The sequence below is a fragment of the Channa argus genome, chromosome 3, assembly GCF_033026475.1.
Source record: "Channa argus isolate prfri chromosome 3, Channa argus male v1.0, whole genome shotgun sequence".
NCBI lineage: Eukaryota > Metazoa > Chordata > Actinopteri > Anabantiformes > Channidae > Channa > Channa argus.
In genome coordinates this window covers 17,120,435-17,139,416 of record NC_090199.1, presented here as the reverse complement: position 1 = coordinate 17,139,416, position 18,982 = coordinate 17,120,435, and the positions used below count along the sequence as shown (strand labels likewise).

General features: G+C 40.1%; 2 protein-coding genes across 2 annotated transcripts; one reads left to right on the top strand and one right to left on the bottom strand.

The window, feature by feature from the left end:
• The first annotated feature begins 178 nt into the window (after positions 1–178).
• Positions 179–6,463, top strand: LOC137123658 (GTPase IMAP family member 8). Its single transcript, XM_067497731.1, has 8 exons — positions 179–323; positions 1,233–1,567; positions 1,816–1,926; positions 2,710–2,832; positions 3,200–3,554; positions 3,661–3,720; positions 3,811–4,577; positions 4,861–6,463. The coding sequence occupies exons 2-8, from the start codon at positions 1,235–1,237 to the stop codon at positions 6,304–6,306; spliced, it is 3,195 nt and encodes a 1,064-aa protein (XP_067353832.1). The 5' UTR covers positions 179–323; positions 1,233–1,234; the 3' UTR covers positions 6,307–6,463.
• Positions 6,464–10,646: 4,183 nt separating this feature from the next.
• lyl1 (LYL1 basic helix-loop-helix family member) lies at positions 10,647–17,234 on the bottom strand. Its single transcript, XM_067498930.1, has 4 exons — positions 16,698–17,234; positions 14,061–15,532; positions 12,228–12,325; positions 10,647–11,550 (listed from the first exon to the last, which is right to left on the bottom strand). The coding sequence occupies exons 2-4, from the start codon at positions 14,807–14,809 to the stop codon at positions 11,027–11,029; spliced, it is 1,371 nt and encodes a 456-aa protein (XP_067355031.1). The 5' UTR covers positions 14,810–15,532; positions 16,698–17,234; the 3' UTR covers positions 10,647–11,026.
• Positions 17,235–18,982: the final 1,748 nt, after the last annotated feature.

The window sequence follows — 18,982 nt, the reverse complement described above, 5'->3', positions numbered from 1 at the left end:
GGTAGTTTAGGGCTTTATTTTGGGTTAGGGTTTAACATTTAGTGGTGATAGATTGTTAGTGTAAGGGACTAAGGAATGCATTATGTAATTAAACGTCTCAACAAGAATAGAAATATGAACCTGTGTGGCAGTGTGTGTCTTTGTGGGAGTGGCCAGACAGGCGGCTCCCTGGGATGTGAGCTTCACCTGACTAGGCAGTTCGGTAGATGATTGGGAGCTGACGTGCACTAAAGTTGTCTGAAGTAGAGACATAATTTAGTGTCAGGTGAACAGAGCCCTCAGGAGTCTACATGATCACAGCTTCTAAGATCTCACACATTATAGTAAGTATGTTTCCTGTTACTTGAATAATTGAGTTCCTAAGCTAAATAGTGTCAGTCAGATTTTTCTTTATAAAGATCTGCAGCAGCAAATAATTATAAACTTATTGTACAAAGCTTCCTGTGGGTTATTGTTAGATCACAGTAATTTACCCAAATGTCTGCACTGTGTTGTATGTGTACCGTCCTTTTGTAGGCCTGGGCAAATGTTTGTCAGTTTTGCGTCAGCTTTAAACACACTGAATCAACAGGGCTCTTTACTTTTACTGTTATTTTAATGGAAGTCTCTGTTTAGGGCTAAGTATGTTCAGTCTTTATGAAATACTTCACTTGTGGAATGGAAAACTTGGAGTGTTGTATTGTTCCATTCCTATTTGCAGGTACATTTTTAGCTGGAAGTCCAGCTAGAATGTAGTTTGACAGGCCTGACAGGGTGTGACTTATCATACACACGAATCAAAAAAGGATGCAGTGAGAAATGTTAAAACAGTTTCAGTGAAATTAAAGCTTCTAAGAGAAGCACAACCAGTATCACTCAACTTAGTTTAGGTTGATTCTTACACAACAGGCAAAAGCGAGTGAACTTGTAGGAAAGAAAGGTGAGGTTCAACGATAACTATGAAGTGTTATATATAACTGTTTGACACAAACACATAAGATAGAGGCAAAACACGGTTGCACACATAAATGTCATTACAGCATTAATTTGTTCTGGTTTTAGATGCCACTCATCCTGTCCAAATAGACTGCAAAATATAAGAATAAAAGAATAACTCTCTGGCCTTTAGTCTTATTGGCATTTGGATTTATGTTTAAGTCTTTGTAAAAATACATTTTAATGACACACTCTTCTTCTGGTTAGTTTTTGTAGGCTTTTACTTAAGCAACCAATTTTTGTGCCTTTATTTTCAGCTATGGGTGAAAACCTCAAAAGATGCAGCTACAGGTCATCCACCTCAGAGCTGAGGCTTCTTCTTTTGGGGAATATAGGATGTGGAAAGACATCATCAGCGGACACTATCCTAGGTCAGCTTTCCCCAATTTCTCCCAGTGCCTCTAGGAGCTGCCAGCTGCGACATGGCTCTTTCGAGGACAGGAGTCTGACCCTGGTGGAGGCACCGAGATGGTACTGGAGCGGCAGCAAGACAGAGGATAGTGTCCGAAAGGAGACGGAGAGAGCGATGACACTGCTAGCTCCAGGTCCACATGGTATTTTGGTGCTGGTGCCTGTTAACCAATTCACAGAGGTAAGTTTTAGTTTGTTGCTCTGCCAGTTTGTTAATGAAGTTGTTATAATGATGATGTTTTTATGTTGTGATAGAAGTTTACCGTTTGGACTGAAGGAACTGAGTTCAATCTATTGCTTTTTGAACATGTAAATGAAGGCTAGAAGGAAAAAAATAGCTGTCAATGCAATTATTGTGTTTTTATTATGTCTGTGCAGTAAGTCAAACAGGAAGTGGCAATTATTTGATTGTTCCTCTGATGTTCCCAGATGGAGGGCCGTGTCCCTGCAGAGCTCGAGGAGGTGTTTGGGAAGGAGTCACTTGATCATACACTGGTTCTGCTCACCTGTGGAGACTACTTGATGGGAAGAACAGTGGAGGTATTAGACATGTACACCTGATCTCTGAGTTGAGATAAACATTTCAAGTCATCCTTATTCTTGTATTTTGTATACTTTAGTCTGTACACCTTAGTACTGTGCAATCTAACTTTGGGTAGTATAGTAAAGTACACTATTCATTTGGCTGACAAGATTCATCAGCCAATAGTCTCTAACAACTTAAATATAACACAAACAATTTTGGAGATTTCATTATTTGTAGTGCATGCTGTAATATCAATAATCAGAAAATATGGAGAAATATCTGTATGCATGGGACAGGGGCTGAAAACCAGGATTGAATGTCTGTGCCTTCAGGTCCTCATGTATTAAAAATAGACATGGTTATGTAGTGGAAATCAATCAACTTAAGTTATGTGTTAAACATTTTGCAATATATTGCATTCTGTTTTTATTTATATTTTATACAGCACCCCAACTTTTTCTGAAATAGGGGTTGTACTACAATATCTGAACGAAGCAAATGGTGGGACATACTATTAAAAGAAGCTTTAGCTTTCAGCACATATAAACCATCAAAGAACTGAATTTGTTTTGTGAATTTGTGTGTTAAATCTCACATGCTGACACATGTCACACACTCCTGGTATTTATCAACTGTTGTTTTCACCTTTAACATGCTCCTGATGTTGGTTTGAATATAAAGGCAAAAGGTTTCCACCATGCTTCCGTCAAACAATATTACATTGTTTTGTGTTTGGAAAATTGACATTGATTGAAACTGCAAGTCTAAATTCAAACGAGACAAATTAATCCTCACAGGAATATCTTCAGAAAGAACACCCTGGCCTGAGGAAGGTAATTGAGTGCTGTGGGGGGAGGTACCATGTCATCAATAATCGTCAGCGACAAAACAGGGACCAGGTCAGAGCGCTGCTGGAGAAGGTAAGAAGCAGAGGACAATTAAACGAATAGCAGTGTAGCAGTGTAGCATTTGCACATACACACTTCGCTAAGCACCATTTACCAATTCTAAAACCAGGATTCAGTTTTATTATGTACTCCGTGTATTAGAATTCTTTGTTTTAGTTGTCTGAGAAGGTTGCTTAGCATGTTTAATGTATTTCTCAAAGAAACGCCCTGGTTAAATAACACCCAGGACTGGTTTGGGTATTTAATGAGTTTGACTGACATTAGAATTTATTCCATGGTGGAGATTAACTGCAGGAATTATTAAATGTTAATTGTATTTGTATATGTGTGTATGGGAGACGTTTCCTACAGAAAATATGTGTGTTTATTTATGTAACAGGTGGATAATATGGTGCAGCTAAATGGCTTGTGCCACATTGAAGCAGAACAGGAAAAAGAAGTGAAACAAAGAAAACAAGAACTTAAGGAAAGTTATGGAGCTCACACTGTACAGAAAAGAGAGATGGTCACATCAACACGCATCCAAGACACAGAAACACCGAGGAGTGTCGGTACAGGAGAGGTGTACAGATCCACCTTGGAGAGGAGAAGAAAAGAAGAGAGGGATAACATAGACGGAGGAAGGCAAGGGTCTAATGGGCTTCATTCAACTCCAGCACCAATGCCTGAGTCCTATTCAGAGCTGCCTGAGGATAAGCAGCTGAAGAGGAAGCCCGGTTTCCAGCTCAATGAAGGTAAGTGTAAAGGGAAATGGATCACATTTTGTATTCAGTGTTGTTCTACATGATAAATGTGAGCAGGAGTTGCGTCAAACTTATATTTACTATTCCTCCTCTGTAGATGGAGCTATACTCTCACAAATGTCAGAAACTAAATCAGCTCAGAAAATGATCACTACTTGTAAGTCACAGGATCTCAGTCTCATGCATCACATAACAATTCACCTTTATGATTTTTAACATACCTGTCTACATTCCACACAACTTTCAGTTCACCACAGAATCAGCAGCTTTGAAGAGCATTCCCCCGAGGCATCTCCTACTTCTTCTCTTCATTCACCTGTTTTCTCCTCCTCCTCAACAACCTTTGCCCCCTCTTCCTCCTTATACCCTTCATCTTCCTCACCAACCTTTGCCCCCTCTTCCTCCTTATACGCCTCATCTTCCCCACCAACCTTTGCCCCCTCTTCCTCCTTATACGCCTCATCTTCCCCACCAACCTTTGCCCCCTCTTCCTCCTTATACGCCTCATCCTCCTCACTCCCCTCTTCCTCCTCACACGCCTTTGCCCCCTTTTCCCCCTCACTCTCCTCTTCCTCCCCACCAACCTTTGCCCCCTCTTCCTCCTTATATGCCTCATCCTCCTCACCAACCTTTGTCCCCTCTTCCCCCTCACCCTCCTCTTCCTCCTCACCAGCCTTTGCCCCCTCTTCCTCCTCACTCTCCTCATCCTCCTCACCAGCCTTTGCCCGCTCTTCCCACTCAACCCCCTCTTCTTCCTCACCAGCCTTTGCCCCCTCTTCCTCTTCTTACCCTTCATCTTCCTCACCAACCTATGCCCCCTCTTCCTCCTCACACCCTTCATCTTCACCACCTTCCTCGGAGTTGCGTCTGGTGCTGCTCGGACGATCTGGAACCGGGAAGAGTGCAGTTGGAAACAAAATACTTGGACGGGAGGAGTTTGATTCGCACTCGAACAGCCTCACAGGGGTTACTAAGGAGTGTGAAAAAAAGAAAGCGCTAGTTGAAGGAAGAAGGGTTAGTGTTGTAATAGGTTTTATTGTTTTTATTTTTCTGAACCCCAAAGAATAGAAACTTCTTGTTGTGTGTCATTAAACAATACAGTCTGACAGGTGTGTGTGTGTGTGTGTGTGTGTGTGTGTGTGTGTGTGTGTGTGTGTGTGTGTGTGTGTGTGTGTGTGTGTGTGTGTGTGTGTGTGTGTGTGTGTGTGTGTGTGTGTGTGTGTGTGTGTGTGTGTGTGTGTGTGTGTGTGTGTGTGTGTGTGTGTGTGTGTGTGTGTGTGTTCTTCCTCACCTGCAGGTGGCAGTGGTGGACACTCCAGACTGGTTCAATTCAGAGCACACTCCCGATGAGGTACGAGCTCAGATCTCCTCCTGTGTTGCTCTCTCCAGTCCTGGACCACATGCCTTCCTCCTTTGCATCCCTTTAGACCACCCTGCAAAGACTGAGCTACAGGCTCTCTGGGCCCTTGAGAAGGTTTTTGGCCCAGAAGCAGTTCAGAAACACACTCTTATCCTTTTTACTTATGCAGATAAACTGATGGCGAGCGGGAAAGCAGGAAAAAACAGTGTGGAGGCATACATTGCCAATCAGAGGAAGGATTTGTTGAACCTTGTGGAGAAATGTGGGGACAGGTTTCATGTGATGGAGCCAGAAGGAGGTGTGAATGAAAGGAAGAATGTTGTGGAGTTGCTGGAAAAGGTGGAGCAGGCAGTTAAGGAGGCTGGAGGACAGAGTTATTCTTGCCCTGCTTTTCAGGAGGCTGAGGACCGAGTGAGGCAGAAACAGGTGGAGATGGCAAAGGAGAGAAGGGGCAAAAAGCTAGAGCAAGAAAAACGAGAGAACTTTGGACACAGCTACTCCTACATGCAGCCTGTGGCTGAGGCAGAGGAGGACATTAGAGAGGATGAGATTGAGAAAACAAGGGATGAAGCAGAGATGAGTGTAAGCGCCATGAATATTGAGAGCCTTCCTCCTGTTACGCTTTCAAGCTTGTACCCTTCATTCCTCAGTTCCATTATGGAAAAAGTGCAGGCTAGTGCTAAAACGTTACCCAAGCTGTTGTCAGATAGCTCTGTGTGGGTGAATGAGGGAGCAAAGCAGGTGAAAAGTAGTCAAGTGTGGGGAGCAGTTGGAAGTGGAGCACAAAATGTCCAGCAAATGGTGGTTGATAGTTCATTGTGGGAGAAGGTGGGAGCCAGTGCTGGACATGTATCCAAACTAGTAGGAGATAGAGTTCCCCAGGTAGTGGTGGATGGTTCTGCATGGGCGGGATCTGGAGCAAAAGCTGTGGCAGCTAGTCCGATGTGGGAAAAAGTTGGTTCAGGAGCCAAGCTGATGGCAGCCAGTTCAGTGCGTGTCGGAGCTGGGATTGGAGCTGGGGCAAAGACTTTGGCACAGAGTCCAGTGTGGGGGAAAGTGGGCTCAGGGGCCAAAGCAGGGGCCAAAATGGTGGCTGAGAGCTCCATGTGGGAGAAAATTGGGACCACTGTTAAACAGGTGCCCAAGGTAGTTATCGGGGCTGCATTACTGGGTTTGGTTCTTGGCGTGTTTTTGGGGGGTGTGATTGGAGGAGCAGTCGGGGCAGGTGCTGGATCTGTGGTTGCTGAAGTGGGCAGACGAAAATACAGCAATAAAAACATGTTACGAAAGACAGATGACGGTGGGAATAATGTAGAGAGAACAGTGAGCAATAGCATGAGCTCTTTGGCAAAACAAGGAGAGAAGTTACTGAAAACTGAATGACTGAATAGAGCATGTATAACAAATGTAAGAACATTTATGTGTTGTAAATTAGTAACATCAAACTGTATGATATAAAAAAACAAACTGGAAAATATTTTTTAAACATCTTTCTATTAGTGTCGCTTTTTTAATTGAAATAAAAAGATTGAACAGAAAATACTCCTTTTAAGTGCAATACATTTCATGCAAAAATTTGCTTTCCCTTATTTTGTAATGTCATGTAAGGGGGTGCAAAATTACTGTTACCCTGAACCTAACATAATAACAATGTACATTCAGCTGGTACAAATGTTCTTTTATCTTCACAAGTAACAAAAATGGACAAGGAGTGTATTTTTAAAAAAAATTGTAAAATACTACAAATTACATTGGTGCACAATTTCTCATCCCCCTTGGTAATTTAATTAAAAATTTGTACTAGCTAATTCAGTATCAAACGTGTTGAGAAAAACAAAATCTATGTTTTATTACTTTTCTTTTGCAAAATAAGGGGATGCAAAGTTTTTCCCCCAACTGTGTGTGGGTGTATATGTATGTATATGTATATATATATATATATATATATATATATATATATATATATATATATATATATATATATATATATATATATATATATATATATATATATATATATATATATATATATATATATATATATATATATATATATGTGTGTATATATATATATATATATATATGTGTGTGTGTATATATATATATATATATATATATGTGTGTATATATATATATATATATATATATATATATATATATATATATATATATATATATATATATATATATATATATATATATATATATATATATATATATATATATATATATATATATATATATATACCCCACTATATATACCCCACTATATATTTATTAATTGTTGGAATGATCATACATTTTTTATATATATATATATAAAAATGTATGATCATTCCAACAATTAATAAAGGACAAAATTTGGTCTGGTCTGTTAATACAGAATGAAATGAAATTTAAACATAATAAACTTGTATGGTCTTATGTCCATTTTATAGTAAATGAACAGTATTTAGCAGCATGTCTAATAAATGTTTCCCAGATGTAAATTTCTGTGAAATAAATAAGATAATAATGCAATTATTCTTTGGTCAAAACTTCTATCTCAAAATGTAAGCAGCAAATCAATTAAGGATAAATATAAACATTTTAAGTCCTTCATCAAGTTGTGCATACAGTATTTACTGTAACGGTTACAGCATCAGTCTCTTTATAATGTTTAAATTTTCATTAGTTCACATTAAACATTCAATATAAAATGATTGTGTCTGAATGTCCTTTTTATTATTAAGCGGTGAGCATGTTTGAAAACATTTTTTCACTCTTCAGTCTGCCTTACATCTTGCAGTGTTCTCATTGTCTGCAAGCTAAAGCTGCATTAAGACCAAGAACATTTAGCATTACCACTCATCACATGAGTCAGTAATCAGTACAGTTACTGGAGAATATAGTCCCTTTCTGTGTTTGTGTGTGTGAATGTGGATGTGGGTGGGTGGCAAGAGGGCACAACAGTGGGGTGGAGACCAGGGCATTATCTCTAAGTGCCAGACTGGCCAGCATCACCCTGCTAGGCCTCCTGTATCAGAAGAAGGAGAGAAGGTTAACACCCCTGCAGTCATGGCCTAAATTGTAAGCTTTTATTTTCATGGACAAAACAGTGCATCACTGCAGTATTTTACTATAAAGATTCAAGAGTTTTAAATATCTTAGCTCAAAAAGTTAAAATAAAAACAGGTGTGATTTTTACAAAATAATGTTGGTAAAATTGAAGATGTGAGCCAAACACAGTAGGTAGTCAAGTTTGCCTTCATAGATGACGAGGCTGCAAACAGATGTGATTCTACCTTTGTCGCTGAAAATATTCTGGCATTTCACAGTAGGAAATACTCAGGTTACAAAATAAAAACAAATAATGGCTGAATTCCATTTAGAGGCCTGAATCCTGTATTGTGTCTACTGGCCCAGTGTAACACCAACACACCTTACTGGGACAACTGGAAAGGTGTCCAGTCTCTGTTATGACAAGTCTGCAGGCTGCAGAAACAGAGTGTTGAATCAGGTTGTAAGACTCCACTTACAGAATCTAGAGATAAAGCTGATGAAAGAAGTTAATTTCTGGTGGGATTTAAGATGTGTGAGTTCATGCTATAACACATGGGTTCAATTTAACTCACATGGCTGGTGCTGGTAGGTAACTAAACTGAATACCTGTAGTTACGTATTTAGTATGTAAGCTGTTTGTGCTGAATGAATAAATGCAGACAGTAATGATGTCGAGTAGTAAAGTTTTAATCAATAAAGCGAACCGTGTTGTTCTTTTTTTTTAACTGAATGCTCATCACAGCAGCAAATAATTTTTGTTCCCTTGGTTGCAACAGAATCCAGCTGTGAACACCACATTGACATAAATGTTTAAGCTGATATGGTGGACTTGTCAACAAACAGTCACTTATTTGCATTATTTATTTGCAGTAGTTATAAAGAAGCATTTATTTTGACTTGTGTTGGTCGAAATTCACTGTGCTGTTCTGTTTTTGTATATTTGTCTTTTTAGCTGATAAATGCACTGAGTATTCACTAATTGTGTCTGTTCACCTAGTGTACTGGGCTTTTATTAATTTTTATATTATATTAATTAGTTACTTCTTGTTGAAAACAGGTACCTGCTGTGTCCACAAACTTTAATTTGAGAACTGTGACAATAAACTAAACAAATTGTTGCTGGCCAGACAGCTAGATAATAAAGTGAAAGTCAGTATACATTTCTGTAGAGCCGAGGGATAATGACACATTGTTTTAATTTTGACATTTCATACATGCTGCTGGATTATAGATGCATTAACAAAGGTGCACTTCATTCTTTGTACCACTGTTTTCCTACTGCAACAAGTCAAAATTTCTGCTGTGAAAAAGGTTTGTTGTCTAAAGCATCAAACCACAACATCAGGAAGTGTATTGCAACATTGGATAAAGTTAAATAACTTCCACCAGCACACCAACTCAATTGTGTTTGTTCTGAAAAATGTAAAGTGTGTGCAACTGCAGTCACACCACAGTGCTCCTCTTAATTTGCGTGACCCGTGCCTCAGTCTGTGAACCTGCCTGTGGTTTCAGAGTGTAGAAGGGAGGGAACAGACCAGCCTGGTACAGCAGAGCGGGCAGGAGAAGTCGTAGTAGTGTTGTGAAAGCAGCTTTTCCTGTTGTGTGTTACCGAAACCTGGTGTATAAAAGTTCCCAGAGCATCCTGGTGGCTGTTTTCTCTTTCTGTTTCCCCCACTCCCTTCTTCCATGCGACAGTTGCCACCCCACATGTCCAAACACTCATCACTCACACATAGACACACCGCCACCACCCCTCCTCCAGGAAACTCGTTGGCCATCAATGAGACAGCACTAACTGTAGGTGTTTCCTGGCCACTTGATAGAGCCAAGCTTGCAGGCAGAAGGACACGAGCAGCAACGCACAGCTGCAACTAAAACTTTTTATGTAACCCCTATAACATGCGGATCCCCATCTCTAACCACATCCCACATCCACCCTGACCGTCCTAACACACAACCACAAATCTACAGTAGGTGTTATTACATAAATCTTTTGCTGGGCCTTTACCACATCCACTTGATCGCTTGCACACACATATACACGATGGACAAACACACCAATAACATCTACAAGGCACATCCAACAACCCACCCCCACCCTAAAATGTGCTGCAATAGGAAAACTCTAAAAGTTCATGGGTTAACAATAAGGAAACAATTTTTTTGTTTTTTTTCCAGGATTGGAATTGTCACAATAATGTCTGTGAGCAGCTACATCCGGCTGCAGGGTGTTGCATTACCCAGTATTTTAATTTATTTATTTTTAACTGGTGTTTGTGGTCCTCCTGTTAAAAGTACCTCTATCAATCTGTCATCCGGGTGAGCAGCACAAACAAAAACATGGAATTTGGCTTTGGCTGTTCAGCCCATGTGATGTGTGGGATATATTTCCTGTGTTGACTTTTTAAGGATATGTGGACATATGAGTTCTGTACATGCTGTTGTTTCAAACAACAACTAAGTGGTAGGAATTAATGATTGTACCCATTTGATTGCACAGCATTTCTTTTTAGATTTATAATCAGATTGTTGTTGTGAACATCTTATACTATGATACTACAGAGTGAACATTTTGTGGATACATGAATGTTCCCTAAACTGAGAGCGGCAAAACATGTGGATGCGTTGAGAAATCGTGCTGACAAAGAGCAGTCTTTGGAGCCCAATAAGAGGATGTCAAATAAGGAACAGCAAACTAAAACACACTTTATTTCTGTCTGGTACAAGTGTGTCACAATGTAAGGGTGGGACCACCAGCCCTACTTCTCTGACAATATGATGTCTCATGCCTCTCAACTTGCTCCAAAGCATTTTCATTATTTTACTTAAACATAGATCTTCACTCTCAATGTTTGCACATCACTGGAAAAAACGTAAAGACTACAACACATCGCCACAAATCCTTCACTTATTCACACAACTTTTGATCTTTAGGTGCTAGGTGATTGAAGATTTTCTCAAACACTGTTATCTGGTGATGATTGAGAGTCCTGTCCCTTTCCGTCACTGTGACATTTAAACTCTCAGTGGCACTCATGTCTTTGTTTGCTGTCTTTTGGTGTCACCGCTCATCATTTGTAGCCGCCACCATCCTCATCTGACCCTTGACCTTTCCCAAAATGCTGTGGCTCACTAAAGAAGTCTTGGCTCCAAAGCTTTCTTCACTGTCTGTGTCACCATAGCAACTGGATGTTGCTGGGGAATTGGTGAGGGCGATGACTGAGTCTGTAGAGTCTCTGTCTCTTCGGGCAGTTGCCATAGCCGGACGGGCTAAAGATGGCGAAGCAGCGTGGGTTTGTAAAAGAGGAGTCAGTTTGAGACCAGCTGCAGCACCCTCATCCTCAGCCTCATCCTCAGCTGAGTCCCTGCTCTTGTCCTGGGCCTGGTCATTGAGCAGAGTGACCAGAAAGTTGATGTACTTCACAGCCAGACGGAGGATTTCATTCTTGCTGAGTTTCTTGTCTGGCGGGTGGGTGGGAATGAGTTTTCTCAGCTCAGAGAAAGCCCCGTTTACGTTCTGCTGGCGCCAGCGCTCACGGCTGTTGGTGAAGACACGGCGAGCAAGTTTCTGAGGACACCCTCCAGCTGTTAGACATACATGTAAACTGTGTCAGTGTGCAAAACCAAAAGGGGAAGCAAATCTTTGCATTATTTTTTTTTTTTATTTAAAACATTTTGAATACACTTCTTGGGTGGAGGATTAGAGTTAAGTTTGCATTTCCCTACGATGAAATTACATATCTAAGGATGCAATATAACTTTAAACTGAGTATAATAAGTTAGGAACAAATGTAGTGAGGGAGGACATGAAGTTAGTTGGTGTGAGAGAAGAGGATGCAGAGGACAGAGTTAGATGGAGGCACATGATTCGCTGTGGCGACCACGAAAGGAACCAGCCGAAAGGAAAAGAAGAAGAAGTTAGGGAACAGAGGGTGTGAACGAATTTATCAAGAAAGTTCTAATAAAATAATGAAAATTTGCAATCCACTTAATAAATACATTTAAAATCGACTTATCAACTAATTTAAGATAAAGAATCGTTTCTAGCTAATTATGAAACAAATGTGTGATATGTTCAGCAGGAACTAATGGGTTTAGGACTGAAAGCTACAGACAAGATATAGAAGAGTAGAGACATCCTTATTCTTTAGGTAATTTACCTTAATCAGACTTAATGCACCATGCTGTGGGTAACAATTCATCCAATACAATTTCAAACAATCTGATAAAGTGATTCTTTATTTTCATGCACAGGAACTCACACTCATTGATCTCCATCTCATAGTGTGACGAGGGTCTCCTCTTGATCCGGCTGTTGTTGATGGCAACATAGTTTCCTCCTGAAGGACCCAGGTAAGAGCTAAAGATCAAAACATGATATAATTTGTGAAAATGCGAAATTCGACAAATAATACAAAAATAAAGCTAAATATTTGTTGGATCATTTCAGCCTCTCTGTTTTTTTAATAACACAAAGCAAAAAGAAACCTTAGACGGTAGATGAAGAAAACAAGATGGTGGAAGCTGTTAGCTGAGATGTGATTATGCTGGTGGCATTGATTGAGTGTGCATGCAGAGTTTTAGCCCAGTCTCATTAAGTCTAGTTGCTAGCTGATTCTTCTTCAGGGGGATGAAATAGATCAATGCTTCCTGTAACAAACAAACCAGAGAGGGAATTGTATTCCCAGACCTCCATGACAGATGGGGAAACCATAGAAGTAGCCACTGTGAAAAAGTCCTTCTTTTTACATAGCTGATGCTCTTCTGTTACACTATGAGAAACTGTGGAAAATCCTTTTTGGAGCAGAGAATAAATGAACAGTAGGAGAGCTTTGATAAAGTCTGGAAATGAATGCCTTTTTCATGAGAGTAAGCTAAGAGCTGCCAATTCCTCAGGCCCCCAAAAGCTTTAAGAGTTTTTTAGAGTTTTGTAAGTTCAACAACTAAATTTAGCTGCAATTAAAATGGGATATGTAGTTTAAAAAGAGATATATTCACGTTTTCAGTATCAAACACACAAAATAACCTTCAAAAAACAATGCATGTTGAATAAATGTTCTTATAAATAAATTTACTATGAGAACTTTCATCAATTGCACATAACCGTGCAATGCAGTTGTTATTAATCACAGTGGGAAGTCACGAAATCCCAGCAGTTGAGGTTTCATATGAAACAGAAACTTGGCATTGTGACCAACAAAGTGGCTTTATCATTGGTGTTGACTGAGGAAGCTATAATGGAACTTTCTCAGATTATATGACTCCGTTTCAAACGTGTTTAAATTTCTAAAATAAAAGAGGTAAATGCAGATGTGTCATTTATTTGTTGTTTAATACCACAGTGTAAGAAGTTACATAGAGAAGACATAAAGATACATTAAACGACATTGAAATTGATTGATTATGACAACAACATTATTTAATAAACCATCTCTGCTACATGAATGTTGAAAATCACCAGCAATACTGTCTGTTAGTGCTATGGGTCCCTGTCTGGGGGTCAGAAGCAGGTCTGAGGGAATCCAGAATAGGCCGAGGCCCAGTCAGACTTACCACAAGCCCACTCAATCAAACAATGACACGTTTTAATGGAGGTAATTTAAATTACTGTAAGTGTGATTTGTTTTACTGTTTTATATGAAGACAAGTCAGGAATAAGGTATACTATAGTTTAGCAGAGGCAGTTCTGACCTTTGTGTTCACTTGTGCACTTTCAAACTTGCATTAAAATAAAAAATGATCGTCTACAATAAGTTAGATAATTTACATGTCAATGCAAATGTCCATAGCTAAATATTTAACGAGTTTGAGCAGGAAAAAGTGCACAAAACAAGTGAGGATTTGGCTTCAATGAAGCTAAAGCTGGAGTCATCTCCATTTGACTGGAGATGTCTCTGGTCAAATGACCTGCACTTTAAACAACTGTATCTAAAGCGTGAGTTGACAGATTCAGTGGATTATATTTAAATCTGCTTTATATTCAACTCTGCCTGTATTTTTTTTTTCATATTTTCACCAATGCTTACTATTTCTTATAGGAAAGATACTATATATCTAAAAAGGTAAAATAAATTTGAAAAAAAAAACAATCTCACCTAGGGAAGAATGTGTGTGTTGGCAGGTACTGCTGAGGCAACAGGGGGCCCGAGGAGGGAGCTGTAGGGGCTCCAGGACCTCCTGAAGTTCCTGGGCCTCCAGGAGTGGCCGCAGGCAAACAGGTCAGCTGGCTGCGGCAAAGGTCCCCGTGGGGCCGGTGCAGGAGGTTGGGAATTGGATGCAGGGCAGTCAAAGGGGTGCTGGGGAGAGGTAGAGGGGGCTTGCTGTGACCAAGGCTAATGACTGGAATGTGGGGAGGAAGAGGCGATGATAAGGAGGAGGATGGGGGTAAGGATGATGCGGAAGTTGGAGGTGGTAGAGGGCATAGCGAGGTCTTGGCTGGTGCTGGGAGGAGTGGAGGAGGAGAGGAAAGTGTTGGTGAGCTGCTGGCAGAAGCAGCGGGGGTTGTGATGGGGATTGTTGGTCCTCCTTGCTTCTCCTCCTGCACATCCACGGTGTCCATGTTAGTGGCTTCAGGTGCAGCAGCTGCTTCTGCGTGGTGATTGTTTAACACATTCGTCATAGTGACTGTCGTGGTGAGGACATCCGTGAATTGCTTGTGCCTTGTCCTCTTGGCAACATGTGGACTGACGGTAGTATCTGAGGATGCTAAAGTCTGGTTCTGGGGAGGACTGTGCGGCTCAACAGAGGCACATGATGGGGAGGAGGCAGAGGAAGAGGTGGAGGAGGGGTGAGGTAGCTCTGGTGGTGAAGCAGGTGGGCTGGTGGGGTTCAGTTTTTCCATCATGGTGATGAGCCCTCAGGAGGAGTCCGGTTTCCCTCAGCTGCCCAGCGTGTGTGTCAGTGTCACCTGCAGTGTCTTTATAGGTGTATGAGAGCCACTGCACTAACAGAGCCCTTAAACCTCTCCTATCCACGTATGTGTGTCGTTTCCATAGAGGTGACTTATAACCTGTAATTTCCACTTCCTTTCCTTCCTTTCTTCAACTTTCCTGAAGCTTTCGCAATATTTTCAGCTCTACCTAACTACAAATATTAAGTTTCCTCCAACCCCCCCGTAATCCATCAGCTTCTCCTGTTGTTGTCGATGTCTGTACGCACGTTTTCAGTCAATCCAGACTACAATGGAGCGATGATCCAGACTTATTACCCATCATTCCTATTTTTGCACACTGTTGTATAATTTTACTGTAACTGGAATGTGAGTAAAGGCGTTGTTCATTCCCTCATTACTTTGGGTTGCAGTCATGAATGGAGGGATACTTCAGTGGTGTCTTTAGTGGCTGCAGCGTGGAGCTTTTGTTGTCTAAATAAAACTGGATATGTGTATTTTTCTGATGGCACATCCTGAGCAGCAGAGTCTAGGATTTGAATGACTCTCCAGCGACTGCTCTTAATAAGTCTGTCCATCTATCTGTCTGTCTGTGTGTATTTTAAGGATGTGAGTCAAAATCCTTTTAAGCATTCAAAACATCCCAGTCCAGTGAAGATTGGATGGATATCAAAGAGTCTGTTGAACAAAGGAAAAATGCACTGAGGATATATTGTGATATGGTAAGAGCAATAACATATGATAATAGTCAGAATGCCTTCTTCTTCTAATAAAATGTAATTTAAGGTGTTGAAAATATTGCATGTGAATGCAGTTCATTAAAAATTGCAAATGTATGTTTCATTGCAGTTCGGCTGGGATTTTAAAATGTTACTAGGAAGTAAATTCACAGTTTTACTGTACTACTGTAACTAAGAATGTATTTATTTGTACTTTATGCAAGGCATAAAACTATTTACTGTATGATTTCACAGGTTTTGCAATTGCAATTGTTCCTGTTTTGTCTTTTCTAGTGGTCATGACTTTATTTTTGGACAGTTCTCTTTTTCACAAAGTGTGTAGGGTTGGCCCAAATTTTTCATCAGCATCTATTTATTGTATATAATTATTGTTTCATCATCAAAAGTTTTTGCATTAAATGCAAAGTGCAAAATTTTTATTTTTGCTTAAAGCATAAACAGCTGCATAAATGATTTTATGTTGTCTATATTTTATTGTTGTTTAGCATATGATGTTCTTTCAAGTCAGGCAGATATCCTCGGATGCATAACCAGCATAACCAGCATAACGAGCACAACAAGCACAACGAGCACAGCGAGCTGAATTAATAGTAATAGTTTGATTCAGTTGATCAAATGAAATATGTTACGGATGTTTTAAACCTAATATTTCATTTAGGGCCTTGAGCCAAATGTGTCATTCTGGCCTATTCAATATAATTAGTTTTTGACTTGACTTATTTCTTTGCACTATATTTTATCAAATATGCTTTTTTCTTCGTGTGTGTGTGTGTGTGTTTGTGTGTCTGTGTAACTGACACACACAAATTAATGGTTACGTTATAGCCAAATTCAATCAAAACTACAAATACAAAGGTTGGTCTGTGAAAAATAACAATTCACTTGCCTAAATTGTAATTTCTAGTGCTAATTTATTCTTTTAATTAAATTTGACCACTACTAGAGTTATACACTTCCCTAAAATATATTAATAAATGTACAATTAGCTCCACCATGCTTGACATATGACATAAACTTCTATCAGATGATTTTATTAACAGTTACAATGACTAGATAATTTAAAACAAAATAAAATAAACCATTAAGTAATCTGGAATACTTACAAATGTTAGTGACATCCAGTGTGGCCCGTCTGTCTGTAATGCCAAATCATTCAAGTGATCTGTGAATGCACATGTTGTATCTCCTCAGTGTTTAATCTCCTCCTCCTCTTCCTCCTCCTCCTTCAGGTCGGTCACACTCCACTGCAGCCGCTGTCACTCTCTGTCAGTCCCTCAAAGTCAAAATTGAAGCTAAACTGTCTGCTACTGCTCAAACCCTCAATAGTTAAAAATCAATGATTAGAAGTACATTTTTTAAGTGATGAATATTCGCAAACGGATGAGTCACAATGAAACAATCCAACTAAACATATTTGTCTTTTGGTGTGAAGTTTCTCCTTTGAACGAAGACACACTCAAAGCATTGAGATGGATGGTGTGGGTCTCTGCTGTTCCCCCCTCCCGTTCTTCATGTCATCCTCACCTCTCTCATTCTTTCTTTCTCTTTCTCTTTTTCACTGTCCTGTCTGTCTCTCACTGTCTTCGCCAAGAAGACACAATGCTCGAGTAGTTGGTTGCCAGTCGGAGAGTTGTAGCACTGGCAAATGTGAGGTGAGAGAGAGACACAGAGCGAGGGAAGGGGGGGTTGTGGGGGGAGAAAGGGAGCGAGGGACAGAGAGGGAACCATGTTGCAAGGAGAGTTTTCCGCTCCCTGCTGGACAAGAGGATGTGCTAGTACAATATGGTGGCTGCTGATAAGAGCCTCAAAAGCTGCCTGTGGCCTCTAGATAAGGAACCTCCACCCCTCCTCCCCTTCCACCACCAATACCAACACACACACACGCACACACACACACACACACACACAAACTCTCTCTCTCTCACACACACACACACACACACACTCTCTCTCACACACACGCACATTACATGTGCAGACACACACACACACACACACACAAAAGCAGGTTCATGACTACATGCATGTAGGCACACACTCATCAAACTGCATCGGGCAGCCCTAGACTTTGAAGGTACATGGAATGTTTCCAAGAAAATATCTACAGCTGCACTTACAGTATATCACAATATAATAAACAGACAAAGATGTGCTATACACACACATTTATGCTTATTTATACACACACACACACACACACACACACAGTAGCACAGTCACTTTGGGAATCACCTACTGTAATGTCTGTGTTTAGAAATGTCTGCTGATACAGTTTGTTTTCATTTGTTGATTATAAGCACAAGTGCCCAGTAACGTTGATAAAAACATGCAACGTTTTATTAGAAATTAAACTTGAAGTAGGGAAGTGTTAGTTATAAGCCTATATTGTACATTAGTTGGTTATTATATCAGCACAAAATCTGATTCATTAATCATGTCAGTCTTTGTTCAAACAAAAGTGTCCTGGATGATACAATATTTAATGTGTACTGTGTGCTGTATGTATGATGATGGCCTTTTAATATTTCCTCAGGCTCTGCCATATAAACATCATTACAAATTCCCAGCATTTTAAAAACTAGACATCCATCCATCCATCTATTATCTCTAACTGCTGTGCTCACCTCTACTTGTAAATATAAAGGATCTTTGTAGAAACCCAAATTAATCTTTTTGTGTTATGACATCAGAGCACACCTGTGTCACTCATGGCCAACAAACATGTCGTCATCGTGGTAACTTTCCTCTCCAAGAGAGCAAACATCCTTCCTATTTCTATCTCTCACCCATCCTTCTCTGTGCTCACCCATTCCTATTGACTTGTCTCTCTCAGCCTCAGGGTCAGCAACTCTTCTACATGCTCTCAGTCGTTTCCTACTTAGACTGGAACACAAACATCATAAAGGTTTTACAGTTACATGACCTTCAAGGTCCTGGGAAAGAAATGGCAGTTAGCTGAGCCACTGCCCAATAAATCTGTCAGCATCATCATCATCATCATTATCATCAACACTATTGTACAATCAGAGTGCAGACAGTGTCATGTATTGGTCTGTCACACTCTTTTGCGTCTGGCACCTGTGGTTCCGGTTGATCACACTCTGTATGCTAGAATAACGTTGCAGTGGCACAGTTGCGCCTGCAGATGCTCCGTGAATTTGCCTGAAACGTATAAAAAGCTACACAAGGGACAGAACGAAATCCTTTGGGATTAGATTTTCCTGTTCTTTATATGGTGTTGCTCAAAGTAACTTGGTCTAATATTGTCATATGGTATTATCAGTACAGTTTCTGTAAAGATGATTATTGTGTGCCTGTTGCTACTTGAGGTTAGTGCAGAAAACACAGTAACCCAAATGAAAAAACTCTAAACACAGCTATTGTTTTA